The 23,680-nt window shown below is 40.8% G+C and overlaps 1 protein-coding gene across 1 annotated transcript in view; it reads left to right on the top strand.

The window, feature by feature from the left end:
- The window catches only part of SLC25A17 (solute carrier family 25 member 17), a 45,283-nt gene extending 40,979 nt beyond the window's left edge, over positions 1-4,304 (top strand). The window contains 2 exon segments of the mRNA XM_047741898.1: positions 786-868; positions 2,913-4,304. Of these exon segments, the coding sequence (XP_047597854.1) occupies positions 786-868; positions 2,913-3,060 (231 nt within the window). The 3' untranslated portion in view covers positions 3,061-4,304.
- Positions 4,305-23,680: the final 19,376 nt, after the last annotated feature.

Below are 23,680 nucleotides of genomic sequence, written 5' to 3'. Positions count from 1 at the left end.
AAATATTTCTTATTTATTTCTTTATTCCTTCCTTCATTCATTCAGTTTATTTGAGAGAGAGAGCAGAGGGAATGGGAGAGGGGGAGGGACAAGGAGAGAATCTGAATCAGACTCTATGCTGAGCACAGAGCCTGATACCGGGCTTGATCCCATGACCTGAGCCAAAACCAAAAGTCGAATGCCCAGGGCACCTGGGTGGCTCAGTGGGTTAAGCCTCTGCCTTCAGCTCAGGTCATGATCTCAGGGTCCTGGGATCGAGTCCCACATCGGGCTCTCTGCTCAGCAGGGAGCCTGCTTCCTCTCTCTCTCTCTGCCTGCATCTCTGCCTACTCATGATCTCTGTCAAATAAATAAAATCTTAAAAAAAAAAAAAAAAAAGTCGAATGCCCAATCGACTGAGCCACCTCAGTGCCCTGAAAAATATTTATTTTCACTTATTTCACTAAAAAAGAGAAAATTCAAGAAATCTACATAATTGGATATTTTTATTTTTTATTATTATTTTTTAAAGATTTTATTTATTTATTTGACACAGAGAGAGAGAGAGAGAGAGAACACATGCACGGGGAGTGGGAGAGGGAGAAGCAGGCTTCGCGACAAGCAGGGATTCCCAGTGCGGGCTCCATCCCAGGACCCAGGGAGCATGACCTGAGCTGAAGGCAGATGCTTAACAACTAAGCCACCCAGGCGCCCCTCGGATGTTTTTATTACTGTATACTATAAGACATTACTCCAACATAATTTCCTCCGCAGGTAGAAATTCATCTGTTTTTCTTCTTCCCCAGTTTGGACGTCACAGACTAAACCCAGAAAACAGAACACTGGGGAGTCTTCGGAATGTTCTTTATCTTCTTCACCAACGAGTAAAGTGAGCTTCTTTTTTTTTTTTTTTTTAAGATTTTATTTATTTATTTGACAGAGACAGCGAGAGAGGGAATACAAGCAGGGGGAGTGGGAGAGAGAGAAGCAGGCTTCCTGTTCAGCAGGGAGCCCGATGTGGGGCTCAATGCGGGGCTCGATCCCAGGACCCTGGGATCATGACCTGAGCCTAAGGCAGAAGCTTAACAACTGAGCTGGGCTGCCCAGGTGTGCCGTAAAGTGAGCTTTGTAGATGCTTCACATTCTGTCCTTTCAGCAGCCATCCCTGCCAGGGAGTAGCCGGATCTGTTTAACTTGCACTACTGCCTTGGCGGTGGCAGCCTAGAAACCTCTCCTTGTGTGCTGTGCTCAGACATTTCTCGTTTTAGGGCAGCATTTGGGGAAGTTACAGAAAAACTTCAGGTCTTTGTAACTTAGAAATGTACAGAACTCCTTTAGAGAAGGAAGCCTCCTAGTGTAGAGACTGTTCTGCAATAGTAGTGCTGCTGTCAGTGGCATATCCTGTGAGCTCTCTCGTAGATAGAAATAAACAGATAATAGAGAGTAGTAGTCATAGAAAGGAGGGTTAGGAAGAGTAACAGTAATTATTGTAATGATGACAGCAGTGCTGTTGATGGTAAGAGTAGCTAACATTTTTGAGTGTTTGCTTTGTGGTAGACCCTGAGCTCCGTGCTTCAAATGGGTAATATCACTTTATCCTGACAGTGGCCTTATTTAGAGATTCACACTTTTTTACAGATTCCATTTAGAGAATCTCAGGGGTGTGAAGTAAGTCAGGGGCTTCTTTGAAGCAAAAGCTGCTATAACTTTATTACTGTCCCTGGATGTTGAAAGTAAATAAATTTATTATAAAACAGAATATGCTTGGGATAAAAGAAAAAATCAAAGATAAAGAACTGGCATAAAGTTAAAACTAAATGCTCACCATACCAAGTATGGGCAAGAATGTGGAGCAACCAGAACTTTGTGTGCTGCTGGTGGGAAAATAAAATGGTCCAATCATTTTGGAAAGTTTGGTATTTTCTTCAGAAGTTAAACATCCAGCTATCATAGGACCTAGCCTTTCCTCTCAAGTTATATACCCAAGAGAAATGAAATATGTCTGTGCAAAAGCTTGTACACAGATGTTAATAGGAGTTTTATTTTTAAGAGTCAAAACCTGGAAATAATACAAATGTCCCGTCAGTGGGTGAGTAGACACACAAGTGACTATCTGTCTACATAGCACATAAGAAAGGACGTACTAATACATAGAACGGCATGGATGAATTTCAAAATAATTGTGCCAAGTGAAAGAGGTCAGACAAAAAAAAATTCATACCATATGATTCCACTTATATAAAATTTAGAAAATGCAAATATAGTATTCCCCCCCTCATCCACAGTGTCTCTTCCCATGGTTTCAGCGACCCACTGTCAACCACAGTCTGAAAGCCCATGATCTTTCTTCTGACTTAACGTCACAAGGTCAGTAGGACCTAACCACGTCCCAATATCTGCATCATTCACCTCACTGCATCTCAATTCGTCCAAACTAGAGCGAGAGGGAAGAACACATTCCCATAACTTTTTTTTTTTAAGATTTTATTTATTTATTTGACAGACAGAGATCACAAGTAGGCAGAGAAGCAGACAGAGAGAGGAGGAAGCAGACTCCATGCTGCACAGAGCCCTATGGCGGAGCACGATCCCAGGACCCTGGGATCACGACCTGAGCTGAAGACAGAGGCTTTAACCCACTGAGCCACCCAGGCGCCCCTCCCATAACTTTTATTACAGTATATTGTTATTCCATTATTAGCTATTGTTGTTAGTCTCTTCTTGTGCCTAATTTATAAGTTAGACTTTGGATGGTTCTGTATGTATAGGAAAAAAAATAGTGGGTTCAGTACTAACTGCAGTTTCAGGCATCCAATCAGAACATATTCCCCTGGGGATAAGGGTTGGCTATGAGAGCCTGCTTCTTTGATGCAGGAGTTGACTTTTATGAAGAAAACCTGTTACTTTTTTTTTTCAAACCTCTTTTCTTTCAGGCGTTTTGGAATCATGGGACTCTACAAGGGCCTTGAAGCCAAACTGCTACAGACAGTCCTCACCGCTGCTCTCATGTTCCTGGTTTATGAGAAACTGACGGCTGCTACCTTCACAGTTATGGGGCTGAAGAGTGCCCACAAGCACTGAGACACCTCACACTGCGAAGTGCAGAAAGATGCTCCAGATGGGGGGTTCCTTCTGTGTGAAGGGAAGTGATTCTCTTTTTACTCTTGCTGTGTAGACCATGAATTTTACCATCATTGGCTGGAGAAGCATTGAAGGGTAAACATGGGATATAGCCAGCTGGACCTGTCCACAGCTTAATTTTTATGATGGCTGGTTGAATTTTGTGGGGGAGGTTAGTCTAATGGTCATACCAAAAAAAAAAACAAAAAAACAAAAAAATTATTGAAAACCTGAAAATGAAAGTTTGTGGGTGTTTATTGTTTTTCTTAAGGCGAATGGACTGTTGCTCTCATGTGTAATCTTTTCAGTTAAAATCTTTCCGAAATTTACCAGCTGTTCTTTTCCTCTGAACTCTCTCCCCAGATTCTAGGGACACATTTAATATCATATAATTCTCCTCATATGCTTTTGTATGTTTTAATCTTGGTATTTTCCTCACTAAAAATACTGTGATTGTGCCGCAGGCATGACTATTTCTGTTGAGTTTTCCTCCTGCTTAAGGAAAGGCATTTTCTTTACTACATGAGCTATTTATTTTGTGGGAGAAATGAAAAATGACTAATCCCAAGTGATTCTCTTATATACTATTTGTGAACATCACTTATTCATTAGTATTTGACATAATTAAAAATATTTATTTTGAATCACCCCTTGCATTACAAAAGGCTTGAAGTTTTTATGTTCATCCATAGAAGCCCCATCAAGTCAAGCCCCGGTAATAAACTGTCAACACAAAAGACATTTTTAAAAGTTGCCCTTTGTTCAGGTACCATATTGGGTTTACAGCCACCTCGTAAAAATCATAGAAAAGGGAGAAGGACCAGGTACCTTGTTTAGGCTCTGGAATATTCTCTACCTTTACAGAGTCCTGGTGGAGGCTCTCTCTTTCGAGAATAAACATCTGATTGAGGTTATTTCTCTTTGGAGACATTTCTTACTGTCCTACTACTCAAAGTGTATGCGTCAAGCAGCAGTGCTGACATCACCCGGGAGCTTGCTGGGCACGCGGTCCCAGACTCTTCTGAATCATTGTCTGCAGTTTAACAAGATCCCCGGGTGATTCACACTCAAATTCAAGTTTGAGAGACCTTAGAGCCCCTGACTCAACAGAAGCTGTGATTGGTTTCAGTGATGGAAACCAAGACAAAGATTTTTCTCAAAGGAAAGTTGGACTAATGGATCAAATAAACAACCTCTGAGAAGACCGAGTGCCCCACGTCTACCTTTACTTTCGCCTCATAGCACGTGTGAAGGTGGTTGGACTTTTATTGTGCAGCTAGGGGTGAATTTAGGCCTCTCAAGCCACCCAAGAAGCAAACTCTGGTCATTTGAGAATAGCTCTTTGGGTTCCTGTAACTTAATTCTCTTCGCTATTACAAAATGGCAGGTTTTTCATTTATAAATCTAATTCGGTGGGAGTCCTAGAAAGGAACAATAAACTGTCTATGGACTGCAGTATTTAGTTCAATATTGAGAGTGGAAATTTCTTTCTCTTATTTCCTCTCTGGTCCCCACATATTTCAGAATATGTGATTATCAAGTTCCTAATAATTAAAAGATGTTTGTGTTGTTCTAGAAAGCAAGAATTAGGAGGAGCTCCTAATCTGGGAGCTAGGCTGAACAGTCATCCCCTATTGAAGACAGAGAATTGGCCCCAGTACTACTTTTTATTTTACTATAAGGTTTGTGTGTGTCTGTGGCAAGGGTTGGGTGGAAAGCACAAAACTTACTTTTTTATACAGGAGAAGAATGATCATAAAAGTGCAGTGTGTGTGCTTTTGTTGTTTTAATTAGGCAATTCACTTTAGAAATTGAGTTTTGAGCTCAGGTTGGTATGTTAGAATAATTTCCAAGTAAAATTATATAGTTAAATGAGATGTTTATAATGTGAAAATCTGTTTGATGCTTTTTTCTGATTTTATGAGCGAACAATTTAATACTGAGGTTTTATGCTCCCTGTGGAAGCTTACAGACTCACTAGTTGAAACTAGGTAATGACTCACCCAGTTTTGAAAAACCTTTGATTAATAATAAGTTATTTGAGAAACTAAGGAGCTGAAGTGTATACTGCAGAAATGGAAATTTTTGTTTTTAATTCTTCATCCAGCTTCTCTAGAATGAGGATAAGTGCCTTTGGGGTCATATTAGTGTCACTGCAGTAGAAAATTTAATTTCTGTAAGTATTTAATCTGTGTTTTGAAGTGGACACTGATGTTTCTACCCTCATCTGTTTTACAATTAAGTTTGAAATGCAGAAGTAGGATTGATGGTAAGAACATAAGCAGTGGGAGCTAGAATCTGGGGTTTTATTCCCAGCTCAACCACCGGATGACCAGCACAGTACGTCATCTTATGCTTCAGCTTTCTGATGAGTGAAGATAATACTTAGTACCCACTTGAGAGGATGTTTAAGAGTTAATGATGTCAGCTAAATCCCTTTGTGATCGCCAGAGAGGGAAAATCTGAGTGAAACTTTGACCATGTCTAGGTTTACATAGCAGTTTCTCTTCTTAAAGCTTCAGCACTTTCTCATCTTAAAACTCCCATGTCTCTGTGAAGGACAAGGAACAGTGTCCCCATTTAAGGTACGATGAAGTTGAGACAGAACTATCAAATGACTTGCCTGGTTGGAACCAGGACAAGAGTGGAGTTTCCTGCAGTCAAGTGTAAGGATGGAAAGAATGGGTTCTGGAATCAGACCCAGGTTCAACTCTGGCCCCACTCCTTATCAGCTTTGAGAACAAAGCAATTACTGAACTTGTGTAAAACTCAGTTTCCTCAGCTGTGAAATAGAGGTCTTGATAAACTACCAGTGATTGTGAGGATTAAAAAGATGATATACATAAATTGCTTAGCACAGTGCCTGCCACATGAGAAGATCTAGATAAATGTTAGCAACGACTTTTATCATAACATGATTATTACTGTCGAGGGGGCTGGTGGTTTGAATAGATCACACCAGTGAGTGGAAACACCCTGGGTTTTGAGCCAGACCTGGGTTCACATTTTCATTCTATTGCTTAATAGCATCCTAGCCACAGACAAGCTTGCTCACCTTTCTGAATCTGTGTCTTCATCTGTCCAATGGAAATGATTACCTCACAAGGCCATAATATATGTACAGATATCTATATAAAGATATATATATCTTTAATCCTCAGAACCGCCTTGCAAGGTAATCCTTTCTTTTGGACAGATGGAGAGATATATATGTGCATCTGACACATTACATGAAGTATATATGTGCTTAATGCTGTTTTTTATATTGAGCTATAGAAAACATTGTATTGGTTTGGGGTGTACAACATAATGATTCTATATATGTGTATATTGCAAAACGACCACCACAATAAGCCTAGTTAACATCTGTCACCAAAACATCCATCAGATAAATGCTGTTTTGAACCAAGAAACTCAGCTAGGTTTTACTTTGGGGCAGCCTTTCCTCTTTCCATTTGTTTGAATTGTGACTATTTCTTTTCTGGGAGACTTGTTGGTCTATTTCCTCAAAAGAGAAGTCAAAACCATTAATTTCATGTTTTGTTCAATATTCAAATTAAGCCCCCCAAATATTGATCAGTTAACAGTAAAATACAAACTGGTTCAACAGTAGAAGGTCACTGGCTGAGTTAGTGTTTCATCTTAGCTCTCTGGAAAAGCTAAGAGAAGAGTGCCTTCATGGAGCCCAACACCACACATCTAAGGAGAGCCCTCCCTCTGGGCGGGTGAATTACTTACGTGGCAATGATCAATGTCAGCAGGATACCAAATACGTACAAAGGCTCAATTATAGGATATTTACATATGCGCTAAATGTAACTGTGACTTGCTGGGTTTTTACCACCATAGGAGTGAAAGGGCCTTGGGTTCATGTTGTTTATGGAGCATACTGGTAGCCACTGAAAAGTATGTTCAGTGGGACATAATGGACAGGAAAATAAGTTTTCCACAGACTGGGCAAGAGAAGGAAAGAAAGAAAGTTACTATTTAAAGACAGAAAGTGAGGGGTGTCTGGGTGGCTCAGTCAGTTAAGCGTCTGCCTTCAGCTTAGGTCATGATCCAGGAGTCCCAGGACCAAGCCCCATATCGGGCTCCCTGCTCAGCCGGGAGTCTGCTTCCCCCTCTGCCCTCCTCTTTTTTCTCTCTCTCTCAAACAAATAAATAAAAATCTTAAAAAAAAGTGAAAAGGAAATTACAAGATGGAAATGGGAGTAGGAGGGCTAGCACAGCCCTCAGAGAAGACATGCCCAAAAATGGGTGACAGGCACACAGACTGGGCCTCAAACTGTAGAGCCCAGCAAATGAGGTCCAGCCTGTGATAAGGTAAAAAGGGAAAGAAAACCTGGTTTGGAACTAATGGTGAGAATGGGTAAGGGAACCTCCATGCATTCAGTGCCTATAAAATGCCAGGCACAAAGGATTTACATACATCTTGAAAACCTTGTAGTAACTCTAAACAGATGAAGTTCATTCCTGTTCACAGATAAGTTAGTTAATGCTTAATGAGTAACTTACCTGGGTCACACACCTAGTGAATGGAGTTCAAGATTTAAAATCTAAGCTGACTCCTGAAATGTATGCACTGCCATACCACATTCCTCAGATGTCCTTAAAAGGAAGGCTTCTAAGCCAATATGTGGCTGGTTCTAGGTACTCTTTTACAACATAGAGGGGCATATAAGTGAAGATGTGTAATGAACTGTCTGCACCCCAATACGACACCACAAGTTTCAAGGGAAGCCTGTGATCTCTGTGTCCAAGGGTGGTTCCTTGAATCTATGCTATTTCTTGTCTTAGTATCTTTGTTTATGCTTTGTGTTGTGTCAGGAATCTTTCCCTACTATTCCTGGTGAGTCCCTACCCAGATGAGGCATCAGCTCTCCCTGGAAGCCTTTCTGGTACTCCTTTCCACTCTCTCCCCCACCCCTGAAAAACATTTGCACTCCTATCATTTTTATATGTGTCTTGTCACCGCACCTACTACATTGGATTTTGAATTGCAGTAGTCCCTCTGTATTACCGTCTTCCCCTAGATAGAAGTTCTTTCAGGACAGGAAATGATCTTTCAAGTAGCAGAGTATCTCACTCATGGTAGGCACTCGGTCGTTGCTGACTTCCTCTAATCAAATTGATCTGTTAATTTAGAGTTTACATGTGTTTAGGGGTCTTGATCTCAGGGTCATGAATTTGACCCCACGTTGGGGGTAGTTCACTTAAAAAATAAAAATACAAAAATAAAAAGTATACATATTTTTAGAATTCTTGCACTCTGGTGTTTTCTTGGTTGTTGGTTTTCAGTTTTTCAGATTTCTTTTCCTTTATTCTTTCTTTGCTTTATTTGGAGTCATCAAAATTCTCTACCTTGTGGTATCACCAAATTCTTTTGTGTGTACTTCATCCTTGTTTTGCTTTAGTTTCTATAGAACCCATTGGCAGAGTAGATGGCCAGCCAAGTAGATGGCCAGCCAAGATTCCCTGTGGAGAAACTTTTATTAAATTGCAGATTCCTATTCTAGGAATAACATTTTATCCATTTATTCAAGAAATATTACCTATCATATCTAAGCACTATGCCAATTACTGGGATTATCCAGTCTCTCCCTTCATATAGCTCATTGTGCAATATGGGAGACAAACAAAACACAACTCAGAATCCTACCACTGTTGAGTTCTGATGAGAAATGTTTAAGTGTTCAGGAGTTGCTTTAGGAGCATGGAGAGGCTGGGGCTGACTCAGTCTTCATCTGCATGATCAGAAGGCAACCTATGAATTAGCAACATACCAAGAAGTGGGTAAAGGACCTTCTTGACAGAAGAAATAAGTAGCATTTGCAAAGTAGAAACAGGATGATGCTTTGTACCCTGTACATTGAATTAGATCCAGACACGTCTCAACCTAGATCTTGGAGTTGAACACATGTTGGAATTGGGGAAGGGTAAAGTATCCTCAGGTCACTGAGAGCCTACAGCAAGGGAAAAGAGGTGTTCATGGCCCCCAGTTCTTGATAGTTTTGACTACAGTTACACTTGGATCTAAAGAAAAAAGAGGGGCGCCTGAGTGGCTCAGTGGGTTAAGCCGCTGCCTTCGGCTCAGGTCATGATCTCAGGGTCCTGGGATCGAGCCCCGCATCGGGCTCTCTGCTCAGCAGGGAGCTTGCTTCTGCCTATCTCTCTGCCTGCTTGTGATCTCTCTCTGTCAAATAAATAAATAAAATCTTAAAAAAAAAAAAAAAAAAGAAAAAGAAAAAAGATACATTCCTATACTCTATGAGTTTAAAATCTAATTTTATACATACTTTGAAAATGAGACATAACACGAACCATTTAGTTCCACCTCTATGAAGATAGGCCAGGAAGAGCAGTTTAGGGTTACTGTGAACTTCTGTTACCATATAGACTTACACTTTTATCTGGATCATTATGGAAATGTTTACTTGGAAAACAATTTGGAGCCTAGTTGAGGCTAAAATCCTGAATACTTTCTTGTGCATTTGTTAGTGTGTTAAAAATTTAAAAAGCAGGGGTTCTGGCTGGCTCAGTTGGTGGAGCATGTGACTCTTGATCTTGGGTCATGAGTTCTAGTCCCATGTTGGGTGTAGAGATTAATATATATATGAAAGCAATGAAGACTTAAGGGGAATTTAAAAATTGAGGAAGTCTTCTGTTTTTTAATTTGCAACTAAGTGTGACATTTACAGGGTTTTTTTCCTAACACATTCATTCTCATTCTCTATTGTGAGATTTATTTAAATTAATTCTTTATTGTATAGGTGGGGAAATTCAGACACAGATCTGGCTTAGGTCACATAGCAAAAGATTGGAAGTCAGAAATAGGAATTTAGACCTCCTGATACTCTATCCAGCAATCTTTCACTGGGTTGTACTGCTTGGAGATAACTGTATTTTCTATTTTGGTTTAAATTTTTTCTTTTGTTTTTTATCTTTTCTTATAAAAATAATACATAGTCAACCTAAAAATTTCAGAAAATATAGAAAAGAATGAAGAGAATAAAGCTATATTCATATAGATATGTGTGTATATGCCCATACTCCTAATGTCTAGAAATCACTGCTAATATTTTAGTATTTAGTATCTATTTTCAGACTTGTTTATATATGTATATGTATCTATATGTACACAGGGATATGTTTAGATACCAGTTTTTTATTTTTATTTTTTTATTTTTTTTAAAGATTTTATTTATTTATTTGACAGAGATCACAAGTAGGCAGAGAGGCAGGCAGAGAGAGAGGAGGAAGCAGGCCCCCCGCTGAGCAGAGAGCCCGATGCGGGGCTTGATCCCAGAACCCCGGGATCATGACCTGAGCTGAAGGCAGAGGCTTTAACCCACTGAGCCACCCAGGCGCCCCTAGATACCAGTTTTTTAAAAGATTTTATTTATTTGAGACAGACCACACGAGCGGGGTGAGGAACAGAGGGAGAAGGACAAGCAGACTCCACGCTGAGCAGAGCCCCACTTGGGGCTTGATCCTACATGCTGGAGATGATGACCTGAGCCGAAATCAAGAGTCAGATGCTTAGCCAACTGAGCCACTCAGATGCCCCTACATAGGTTTTTGTTGTTGTTGTTGTTGTTTTTTAAATGAAATCAAGATATACTATAGGTAGGGTTTTGTTTTGTTTTTTTAATAAAATCAAATTACCTAATTTTGTCAAATTTCATCTCTAATGTCAAATATCTGCATCATAATTTTAGTTGCTTCATAGAATTGTACTGTGTGGATGTATCCTTATTTAGTTAGGCTCCTATTAATGAACTTTTAGGTTGTTTCCAATTTTTTTTTAATCAGTATGCTTTCTTTTTAAGATTGTACTTATTTATTTGACGGAGAGAGACACAGCGAGAGAGGGAACACAAGCAGGGGGAGTGGGAGAGGGAGAAGCAGGCTTCCTACCAAGTTGGGAGCCTGATGTGGGACTCGATCCCAGGACTCTGGGATCATGACCTGAGCTGAAGGCAGATGCTTAATGACAGAGCCACCCAGACACCCAGGTTGTTTCCAGTTTTTTGCTTTTATAAATGATGTGATAAGATCCTTAATATATGCATCTTTCTGCCCTTTTCTGATTATTTTGTTAAGAAAAATGTTTAGGGATCTAGTTACTGGGTCAAGAGGTATGCCTGCTGTGACATTATGTTATTAAATTAAAACTTTACGTATCTATTCCTTTATATTCGTTGTCAATTTGGACTATGTAAACACTTTATTTCTCCCTTCACCTCTGCTTTGCCAACTGCAGGAGAAATTCCATTTGGAGTATGACAGGGAAGAAGTGCTATATGCCATAGGGTATGCTTTAGATGCTTTTACTTTTAATTCTTCTATGAAGTACAGAATTAAATGAGGTATATCAAAAGTTCTAGGTGAGGGGCGCCTGGGTGGCTCAGTGGGTTAAAGCCTCTGCCTTCGGCTCAGGTCATGATCCCAGGGTCCTGGGATTGAGCCCCACATCGGGCTCTCTGCTCAGCAGGGAGCCTGCTTCCTCCTCTCTCTCTCTGCCTGCCTCTCTACCTACTTGTGATCTATCAAATAAATAAATAAAATCTTTAAAATAAAAAAAAAAAGTTCTAGGAGCGCCTTGGTGGCTCAGTGGGTTGAGCCTCTGCCTTCGGCTCAGGTCATGATCCCGGGGTCCTGGGATCGAGCCCTGCATTGGGCTCTCTGCTCAGTGGGGAACCTGCTTCCCTTCTCTCTCTGCTCGCCTCCCTGCCTACTTGTGATCTCTGTCTGTCAAATAAATAAATAAAATCTTAAAAAAAAGTTCTAGGGGAGTTAGAGCTGAAAATTAGATTTCTTCCAGGAGGTAGCTGCGATCACTTAAATATCACATATCAAAGTACAATAATAATAACTACCATTTATTGAGGATCTACTATAGACCAGATGCCATAGTAGACGGTTTGTATATATTATCTTATTTAATCCTACAAAGATTCTGAGTACTTTTTTTTTTTTTGCATGACAATGTCTTGCCCATGTATTTTTTTTTTTAAATCTTTTATTATCTGTGTGAGAGAGAGAGCACAAGCAGGGATAGAGGTGGAGGGAAAGGGAGAAGCAGAATCCCCACCAAGCAGGGAGCCTGACATGGGGCTCCATCCCAGGACACCAGGATCATGACCTGAGCGAAGGCAGACGCTTAACTGATTGACCTTTCAGGTACCCCAGGCCCATGAACTTTTTTTTTTTTTTTAAAGATTTTATTTATTTATTTGACAGAGAGAGATCATAAGTAGGCAGAGAGACAGGCAGAGAGAGAGAGGAGGAAGCAGGCTGCTTGCCAAGCAGAGAGCCTGATGTGGGGCTCGATCCCAGGATCCTGAGATCATGACCTGAGCCGAAGGCAGCGGCTTAACCCACTGAGCCACCCAGGTGCCCCCCATGAACTTCTTAAAGTTTCTTTGACCTTTGTTTCTATGTCTATATCCTAGTCCCTGTGCCTTTGTTAGATGGCAAATTCCAGAGGGCAGGGATTTCCTATTCATCATTTTGTGAATTGCCATAAACATGGGTTACATTGGGCTGAGGTCTCTATAGAAATGCCTTGTGACTATGAAGGTTTTGAAATCAAGGACGACTTTTACAAGTTACCTGTGTTAACTTTTAATGTTTCTAGTTTTTACTTAAGTGCTAGGTAGTTAATATATAGGGTAATGTTGGTTTCAGGAGTAGAATTTAGTGGTTCATCTCTTACATACATCACCCAGGGCTCATCACAAGTGCCCTCCTTTATCCCCATCTCCCGTCTAGCCCATCCCCTGCACATCTCTCTCCATCAGCCCTCAGTGTGTTCTCTATAGTAAGAGTCTGTTTTATGGTTTGCCTCCCTTTTAACCCCCATGTTCATCTATTTTGTTTCTTAAATTCCACTTCTGAGTGAAATCATAGGGCATTTGTCTTTCTCTGACTGACTTCATTTAGTATAATACACTCTAGTTCCATCTGCTTTGTTGACTTTTTAATTTATAAATAAGCTCCTATTTGATAGAAAATAGCTGGATTTTCTCTTCATTTTGCAATTGCAGATACAGAAAAATCTTCAGGCCACCAGAGGGCCTTGCACGCAGCCTCCTATGTCATCCTCCTTATAAGTCACCACTGTCAAAGATGTTTAGTGAAATTTGGTCTCAATTAAACAAAAAAAAAATGAAGCATTCTTAGACCCGCTTAGCAATCTGATTAGGAACCATGGCTTGAACTTGGAGCTCTACCTGGAAACACCTTTTTTTTTTTTAATCTATTAAAGCAAGGGATGGAGTAGGAAGTATTTTGCTGAAATTATATTCTTCTACTTTTTCCTTTCCCCAGCCATAAGCCAACCCTTTTAATTTGTCATCCATAATTTATAATCTTCTCTTGGCCAGATACTAAAGCCAGTAGCTCTCCGTATCAGTAGAAACTGAAGTCAAAGAAACAAAGGACAGTTTTTGGCCAGTAGCATCCTCCGCTTTCCTGGTCTCTATTGACACTACTAAAAACTTGCAAAATTGACTGATCCACAGTTGACTCCCTCATTTCTGTCCACCATCTGGTGGAAGTGCCAACAGGCAGGAAAATGATTAAAAGGCCGCAGGAGGGAAAAGAGGTACAAGGCATTTTGATAACTCACAACTTCAAAAATCAATTCAAACCCTTACTAAACAAGGGGCTTTCATGTAAACAAGGAAATCTTTCTACCTTGTTTGAAGTGTAACTATTGAGGCTTCTAAGCTCTAGCCAACTAGAGCTCTCATTGATCTGTGATACTAATTTATTTCACAAACACTTATAAGTACAGTCATTCCAGGCACCTGCTAAGCACTGGCATGCAGATATGATGATCGTCCTTATATATTGCTCTGTAGTTTGTAAAACAATCTGGCATTGACTTTCTCTCTTGGTACTTACTTTATACATCTGGGATGGATTAGGCAGATCTCTCCATTTTCTAATGGTGGAGACAGGTTCAGAAGGGTTAAATGACTTACAGATAACACAGCCAGTGATAGAGGAGGATGTGAAGAGAAAGAGGTCTTCTGACTCCAAATCCCATCCTTTCCCACAGCACCATGCTGTCTTCCTGGAAGAAGAGCATGTTACTGTCCAGGGAGGATTTGAGGGGTATAATATGCCAAAGGACTCAAGGTTGAAAATGGGTATCTTATAGCTACTTGATGGTTTTGATTGTTTAGTAAAATAAGCTACTTAGAAAATAAGTTCAAAAGCTTTCCAGTCCTATTTCTCTTTTTTCCAAAAATGGAAGGGTAGGTTGAGTACGCAGCAATGGGGAAAAAGGGGATTCTTTTTTTACTACTTGATTGATATATTTATTGAGAATTTAACTCTTTCAGGTCTCTGAGTACCCGCATCTTTCCTTGAGGTATGGTTTATGCAGTAATGCCCATGTTAAAAAACAAAAACAAAAACAGGCCCATAGTTTGAGTATCAAGCTGGAATAGGGCTGTCCCTCACACAAAGTACCTTTTATTTCTTTAGTTGTTTTTGGAACATAATACGCTGCATAGAGCCCTATCCAGTACCTTCTGCGCTAAGTTGTATTTCTCTCTTTACTAACCTACCTCCCTCGGTAGATTAAGAATTCTGAATCCTCATCACCATTACTATATCCCAGGCCTTATGAGTACTCTGTGACTATTGGACCAGTGAATTCAGATACTGTGGGAGATGGGACTTAGTACTGAATTTGGGGTTTTCTAAACTAGAGTACCTAGAGTTCCAATCACTATGATAATATATATTTTGACCAAAAAGTAAGACATAGCTTCCCTAAGATTTAGGTGTCTTAGCAATTTCACCATATCAGATAAAATATGGTACATAAAATATGGTACATTTTATGATATAATTACGGTACATGTACCAGATATAATATGGCACATGCAGGCTTACCTTAGTCTGAATGTGATAAAGTGTGGGTTGTGTCCAGGCAGAAGGGAGCTGACAAGTAAATTCATAAGCTTAAGAGCTTGTAAGCAGACAAAATACAATGTGATTAAAGCAAGAATGCTGGCATCATCCTTATCACGTTGTGTTATTTGCTCGTCTAAGGCTCCTGTTCCTGGAGTGCAGATTTCATTCCAGTGTCTCTGGTACCCAACAGTGAGATTTAATAATGGTGCTTGAGCAGTGGTGTTGCTTATACCAAGGATACTCTGCTAATTGACAAGCCAACGAATAATTTTTGAGCATCTGCCATGTGCCAGCCACTTTGCTAAGCAGTAGGCATACACTATGAACAGGACAGATGAGGTCGCTACTCTTGTGGAACATGAATTGCAATGGAGGGAGAAGACAATAAGCATTAAACCAGTAAGGGGATTTTTGGTACAGATAACTGCTGTAAAGGGCATAATGAAGGGAGCATATCCATCTAACCTACTTTAACAGATATTTTAGTTACCAGCATCCATGTTAAGAGAGAGAGAGAGTATTCTTTAAATGAAGCAGGCACAATTAACTTTTTTTTTCTATTCACAATTAACTTTTGTATATTGATCTCATACTCTGCAACCTTGCTGAACTTAGTAATTCTAACAGGTTTTTTAACTTTATTTTATTTTTTTCAGTGTTCCAAGATTCATTGTTTACGTACCACACCCAGTGCTCCATATAATATATGCCCTCCTTAATACCCACCACCAAGCTCACCCAATCCCCCACCACCCTCTCCTCCAAAACCCTCAGTTTGTTTCTCAGAGTCCACAATCTCTCATGGTTCGTATCCCTCTCCAATTTCCCCCCAACTCACTTGTCCTCTCCATATCCTAATGTCCTCCATGTTATTCCTTATGCTGCACATATAAGTGAAACCATATAATTGACTTTCTCTGCTTGACTTATTTCATTCAGCATAATCTCCTCCATTCCTGTTCATGTTGATACAAAAGTTGGGTATTCATCCTTTTTGATGGAGGCATAATACTCCCATTGTATATATGGACCATATCTTCTTTAGCCATTCATCTGTTAAAGGGCATATTGGCTCTTTCCACAGTTTGGTGACTGGCCATTGCTGCTATGAACATTGGGATACAGATGGCCCTTCTTTTTACTACATCTGTATCTTTGGGGTAAATACCCAGTAGTGCAATTACAGGGTCATAGGGTAGCTCTATTTTTAATTTCTTAAGGAATCTCCACACTGTTTTCCAAAGTGGCTACACCAACTTGCATTCCCACCAACAGTGTAAGAGGGTTCCCCTTTATCCACATCCTCTCCAACACTTGTTGTTTACTGTCTTGTTAATTTTGGCCATTGTAACTGGTGTAAGGTGGTATCTCAATGTGATTTTGATTTGTATCTCCCTGATGGCTAATGATGAACATTTTTTTCATGTGTCTGTTGGCCATTTGTATGTCTTCTTTGGAGAAGTGTCTGTTCATGTCTTCTGCCCATTTTTTGACATGATTATCTGTTTTTTGAGTGTTGAGTTTGAGGAGTTCTTTATTGATCTTGGATATCAGCCCTTTTTCTGTAGTGTCATTTGCAAATTTCTTCTTCCATTCCGTGGGTTGCCTCTTTGTTTTGTTGACTGTTTCCTTTGCTAATTTAGTTTTTTACTGGATTCCTATATGAAAGAGTGTGTTATCTGAGCATATGGGACTTTTTAGTTCTTCCTTTCCAGTCTGAATGTCTTTTATATATTTTTCTTGCCTAATTGCTCATCCAGAACTTCCAGTACAATGTCAAATAGAAATGGTGAAAGCAAACAACCTTGTCTTGTTCCTGATACTGGACAGAAAGCATTCAGTCTTTCACTACTGAGAATGATGTTAGCTGTGGGTTTTTTGTAGATTCCCTCCATTGTTTCTTTGCAATCAGTCCATTAACTTTGGACTGAGCACTCAGCACTTTTAGCCATTCTCAGCAACATGTGATAGTATGCTAACACAGTGTTTCTAACATCATTTACAATGCTACTTCTCTTTGAACTAAAATGTTTTATTTATTGTGTTGTCTTGTCTTAACCATTTGCATAGAAATCTTTCTAAGGTGGTAAATATTCCTGGCTATTTTAAGCATAACAGGATACATACAATACATACATATTATGTGTATATAATAAACATTATATACATATGTATTATAACATATATTATATAATAAATACACACAATTCAACTGTTGCTTTAAAACTTGAATATAATTGTGATGTATTACCATGCTAGCTAATAAAGTGGGGCTGCCTTTGGGAGATTATTGGATAGTTTGGCCCTTAAAAGAGTCCTTCCAAACTGCTTTACATTTTGAGTATCTGTGTCTGCTTTTTACAAATACAGATTGTCCTGTCCCTAGTTGTTAATTGGCACTTTTTTTGACCTTAATATTCCTGCCTCTGAGAACAATCTCTTCTAATAGGCAATTTCTAATCTCCTGAGGACCAGGCTGCTAGAGAACCAAAATATTTATCATTTCCTAGGTGCTCAGTTCTGTTCTGAATGAGTCACTGTCAGGTGTAAGGTATTACTACATCATAAATATAATTATTCTTAGAGGATTGTACTAGTTCCCCCCACCTCATCCCCATTCCTAGTCCATTTTCATGAGCTGAACTCCCCCTATTTCTCTTATTCCTCCAGTACATGAACGTTCATAGCAGCCTTATTCATAATTGCCATAAAATCAAAACAACCTAATGTCAAATAATTATCATATTAATTAGTACAATTGAATATTTTGTAGCAATGAAAATGAACGAATTAGAGCTGTATTCAGCAACATGGATCACTCACACAATATTGTATAAGAGACCAGACACAAAATTTCATTTACTGTATGATTACATTGATATAAATCTCAAAAACAGTGTTAGAAGTCAAGACAGCTGTGACCTTTAGAGAGGAAGAGAGGGCAGTAAGACATAACTAAAACAAGGCAGAATGGCAGAAAGTAAAGAGGTGAAAATAGACATACCAAGCAAATACTAAACCAAAGGAAAGCTGGTTGATGTTGAAGGAAAAATCATTTTGCAGGATGGGAAAGGTCATGAGCCAAAACCAATAGTCTCACACCCAACCAAATGAGCTACTCAGGTGCCCCAAGACCACAACGATATCTTTTTAAATGATCCCCCTGCTTCTGCATTTCCCCCACACACTCTCTTCACGATATTGGAACCAGAAATATTCTTTTATATGTAAGTCAGACCCCATTTTTCTCTTTCTCTCATCCCTACAGTGACTTCCAGCAAACTTAGAATAGAGTGAGGCCCTTTGCTGTCCCCCAAGGCCCTTCATAATCTCACCCCTGGATACCTCTTTAACTCCATCCCACCTATGCACGCACGCATGTGGGCACACACACATGCAAAACTTTGACCACGTTGACCATGTTCACCAAACTCAAGCAACTTACTGACTTGGGGTCTTTGCACTTGCCATTCTTCTGTCACTTTCTTTTTTTTTTTTAAAGATTTTATTTATTTATTTGACAGAGAGAGATCACAAGCAGGCAGAGAGGCAGGTAGAGAGAGAGGAGGAAGCAGGCTCCCTGCTGAGCAGAGAGCCCGATGCGGGGCTCGATCCCAGGACCCTGAGATCATGACCTGAGCCGAAGGCAGCGGCTTAACCCACTGAGCCACCCAGGCGCCCCCTTCTGTCACTTTCTTACATTATCACTTCACTCAGTGCTGCTCAGGTGTCATCTTCAGAGGCCTTTCCTGACCCCTCTATCTAAAATCACACCATTGGGGCACATAGGTGGCTCAGTTGGTTGAGCCTCCAACTCTTGATTTTGGCTAAGGTTGTGATCTCAGGGTCCTGGGATCAAGTTTTACATTGTGCTCCCCGCTCCGTGGGGTGTCTGCTTATCTCTCTCTCCCTCTGCCCCTCCTCCCACATGCATGTGCACTCTCTTTCTCTGAAATAAATACATCTTTTAAAACAATGAAACAAAATAGCACCAACTACTTTTTATTCCCTTAGCTTGCTTTATTTTTCTGCATAGCACCTGTCACTACTTAATTATTATGTATTTATTTATCTGGTCATGGTCTATTTCCTCTAGTTTCAGCTTCTTGGGGGCAACACTTTGTTTAGTTCACCACTGTATCTATGTGTCTAAAATACTGCCTGGCTCAGAGAAACCACTTTATATGTATTTAAGTGACTGAGTATTATTTCACCGTTTAAAGCCTGGAGCAAGGTTTCTCAGCAGTGGTATTTTTGACAGGTTGGGGAGACTGTCCGGTGGATCGTAGGGTGTTTAGTAGTACCTCCAGCTTCTACATGCTACATGTCAGTAGTGGCCATCAAAAATGTAGCTGTGTGTTACCAAATGCCCGTGAAGGGTCCAAACCATCCATTTGAGAACCACTGGCCTAGAGCAAGTCAATCTAAACCAGATTCACCTGGAAAACTTAAAGAAAAAGCAAATCCCAAGACTTAGCAGAGGCCAGTAGATTCAGAATCTCATAGGCTTAGGTTGAAATTGGCTGGTCAACAGGTACAAGGGACTTGCTGGTTTGGTTATCATCTAGTCCCTCCTTCCCTCTCTAAGCATTGCTTCTTTACGTCAGCTAACCCTCCCACTACAACCGCGCTCCCTATGACTCCCTTTCTCCTCATGTGTTTTCCTCCCTGAAGCGGAGATCGCTCAATTGCTTACTAAGAACATTTCCTGTTTCATTAGCAACAGAACACTTGTATTGTTGAATCATGACCATGTGCCTGGTTAAATAACACATTTCCTGACCTTCCTTACTGACAATAGTCGCCTCTCCTCCTCCCCACCCTCCTTTTCCCTTTTCTCCCTCCCTTATTGGTAGAAATTATACATGACTACATTCTGGTTATACAGGCTTCAAACAATACAAATGTGCACTTTTGCCTGCCTTCCGCTCAAAAATAACTCCCATCCACAGGTTACTATATGACCCCAAAATTCCCTTCTATGAATTTAAATCTATTTATTTTCTGCATAGTCATACAATGTTTTTGATTCCTTATTTCCCAAATAATGTTCATCTAGCCTTTTTATTGAGGAATTTCAAGGCACATTTTTAAAAAATATCCCTTTCTGAGGAAAAGAAATCCTGACATTTTAAGTTAGAAGAGCCTTCTGGAAGGCACTGCTCTTTTAACTTCAATCAGGACCTGCTTGATGTTGAGTCCTTGTTTTCCAAAAAGTGACGAAAATCTGCTTTTCTCCCCTAGTCCGTGAGTAGTCAGGTCATCTCGATTTTGACATCTTCGGAGAGGAAGCAGCTCGCCTTCCTTAGGATAGAGGCACCTACCGGCTATACATTTAGGAGTGATGTATAATTTCTAGTCCAAAACATTTATGAAATAGCCTTACTGTATTCAAGGCACTCTGGGAACACTGCAGGGTATGTGAAGAAACACAAAACAATCCCAGCCCCCAAGAAGCTTGCGGTTATTGTGGAAGACAACCAGCAACACAAGGTTGTTTACTTTTATGTACTTTAAAATTAGTATCTGTAAATCTTCCTGTATTGCCATTTCTTCATGCAGCTGAACTGTAATCTCTAGGAGAACAGAGACTACAACCTACGTTTCATTGCATGTTCCAACACAGAAGCTCTCCATTTGGATAAGATGATACTGAGTGGTACAGAAGATAATGTTCAGAGTTTAAGCCTGACTCTCCAAAGAATGGTTGAGCTTATCTAAAAAAGAAATAGAGCATCAGTTGCCAGAGATTTGATGGGAGGACTTTTGGGTGCAACCAGGAGGTGTTACTAACAGAAATGAACAGGACCAGCTGCAGAGCATGGCCGTGTTCATCCCCTTCCCTTCCCTCTGGCTGCAGCCAAAGAGGCAGGAAGGTGACAAGGAATACTTAGATTCAACTGTGAGAGTCAGAGATGTGCCCTTTTGGTGCCTGTGAATCCATCCTGTCTCAGCATGTGTAACCAAGCAACAGAAAAGAAGACTGGGTTCTCTCGCTCGGGTGGGGTTGTGGTGACACCTGGCAATACCCCCCAGTGTGGTGCCTGTGTGATCCACCGAACGGCAAGCAGGATGTGTGCAACCTCCATATCCCTTTATTATGCTTTCTTCCCAGGCTAGCCCACCATCTAATGTCAAGTTCAAGAACCAATCCTGTCGTGGCAACCTGAATTTTACAACTGTTTCTTTCTTCCGTCCTTCCCTCCTTTCTTTCTTCCTTCCTTTTTTCCTTTCTTCCTTCCTTCCTTTCTTTCTTTCTTGACTTTATTTGTTTGTCAGAGAAAGAGGGAGAGAGCACGAGCAGGGGGAGTAGCAGGCAGAGGGAGAAGCAGGCTCCCCATTGAGCAAGGAGCCCAATGCAGGACTCGATTCCAGGACCCTGAGATCATGACCTCAGCCAAAGTCAGATGCTTCACTGACTGAACCACACAGGTGTCCCTGAAACTCTTTCTAGTCGACACTCCTCATTCCCTGGTGAGTTTTACCTATATTGCTCCCAATTATGACATGATTTAAAATTTTATACCTTCATTATACAGATTTCCTCACCGAAGAAAACTTGGGCCGATTAGATCAATGGATAAAGAAAAAAAAATCACCCAGGTTTCCACCTCCCTCACAAAACAACCAATGTTCATATTTAGTCTGTTTCTCATTTATTTGTCTTCATATCTGTGTGTGTGTGTATAAAACTAAAATTGAGATGCATATGAATACAGTTTTAAGTCAGAGTGCAATGGGCAGTTTTGCATCCTATGGTTGCTACTCCACATCAGGTTATTTCTGGTTCCCGTGTTAGGACGTGGGTTAGTAACCAGAATTTTTAATGGTCTACTACATTGTTAATGTAGCCCCAGGTCTCACAAATTAGGAACCGGTGACTGGGTGGGGAGAAAACCCAGAAGTTTGCTGTCCAAACTGCTCCCGTCGGAAAGAAGACTCAAATACACGTTAGACTCGGCCTCGTGGTTGAGACCTGGACTGGCTCCAGGACGGCTCAGGCTCCAGCCTCAGATCCACTGAAGACAGGCTGTGTGACTTCAGGCAAGCTTCCTCACCTTAATTTCCCCATCCACAAAGTCAAGATGGTATCAGTTCCTTCATTCTAGGGTTTTGGGAGGATTAGATGAGTTAATATATGTAAAGTGCCTAGAACAGTGCCTGGTATATGTTAAGTGTTATGAAAGGTTTGGCTATTTTTCCTAGCTATGGCCAGAGGTCCTATGAGGAAGTTAGGGGACTGTAATATTTTTATTTTGTATGCCTCTGCTCTGACTTAACAGTTTCTGTGCCTTTAGATGGTCCTTTATTTTAGTCAGGAACAAATGTGCTGCTTCAGTGTGAATATTAGAATTTAATTCAGAAGCAAAGGAAATAGATTCAGGGAAGAAAATCCTTTCACAAACTTAGCTATGATTAACTTTTTCCTTCAAAAATGCCAAAAGACTGATTCCTCTTGATAAATCTGCTACAGAGCTCCAAGATACCAGTTTGTAAAAGCCTCTTATGTGGCCCTCTCTCTGAGTTCTGTGATCATGTCCATGATATTGGCTTCTAGAAAATCATTTCATCTAAATTGTTTCTCCAAGGGTTCAGATAGGAAAGTGAGTTATTTTTTAAATCATCCCTGGATGTAGGAGTAAGCTTGCTGAATGGAGGGTCGGGAGACGTGGGTACAAGTCTGAGCTGCCTCCTCAGTCCCTGTGCTGATGGTCTTGGTGGCATTGGACAAACCATGTGGCATCTTTGAAGCTTGGGTTTATTTGGGTTTTTTTGTTTTTGTTTTTTAAGATTTTATTTATTTATTTGTCAGAGAGAGAGGAGCGAGAGTGAGCACAGGCAGACAGAGTGGCAGGCAGAGGCAGAGGGAGAAGCAGGCTCCCTGCCAAGCAAGGAGCCCGATGTGGGACTCGATCCCAGGATACCGGGATCATGACCCGAGCTGAAGGCAGCTGCTTAACCAACTGAGCCACCCAGGCGTCCCTTATTTGGGTTTTTTAAAAGACTTTATTTATTTATTTGACAGAGAGACAGCAAGAGAAGGAACACAAGCAGGGGGAGTGGGAGAGGGAGAAGCGGTCTCCCCACTGAGCAGAGAGCCTGACTCAGGGCTTGATTCCAGGAACCTGGGATCATGACCCAAGCCAAAGGCAGACTCTCAACGACTGAGCCACACAGGTTCCCTGAAGCTCAGGTTTATTTTTTTTTTTTTAAAGATTTTATTTATTTATTTGACAGAGAGAAATCACAAGTAGGCAGAGAGGCAGGCAGAGAGAGAGGAGGAAGCAGGCTCCCTGCTGAGCAGAGAGCCCGACGCGGGGCTCGATCCCAGGACCCTGAGATCACGACCCGAGCCGAAGGCAGCGGCCCAACCCACTGAGCCACCCAGGTGCCCCTGAAGCTCAGGTTTAAAGAGACATTGGCGGGACGCCTGGGTGGCTCAGTTGGTTAAGCAGCTGCCTTCGGCTCAGGTCATGATCCCAGCGTCCTGGGATCGAGTCCCACATCGGGCCCCTTGCTCGTCAGGGAACCTGCTTCTCCCTCTGCCTCTGCCTGCCATTCTGTCTGCCTGTGCTCGCTCGCTCTCCCTCTCTCTCTCTGACAAATAAATAAATAAAAAATAAATAAATAAATAAAGAGACATTGG

This window comes from Lutra lutra, chromosome 8 (genome assembly GCF_902655055.1).
Source record: "Lutra lutra chromosome 8, mLutLut1.2, whole genome shotgun sequence".
NCBI classification, from domain to species: domain Eukaryota; kingdom Metazoa; phylum Chordata; class Mammalia; order Carnivora; family Mustelidae; genus Lutra; species Lutra lutra.
This window is presented reverse-complemented; position numbering and strand designations above follow the sequence as displayed.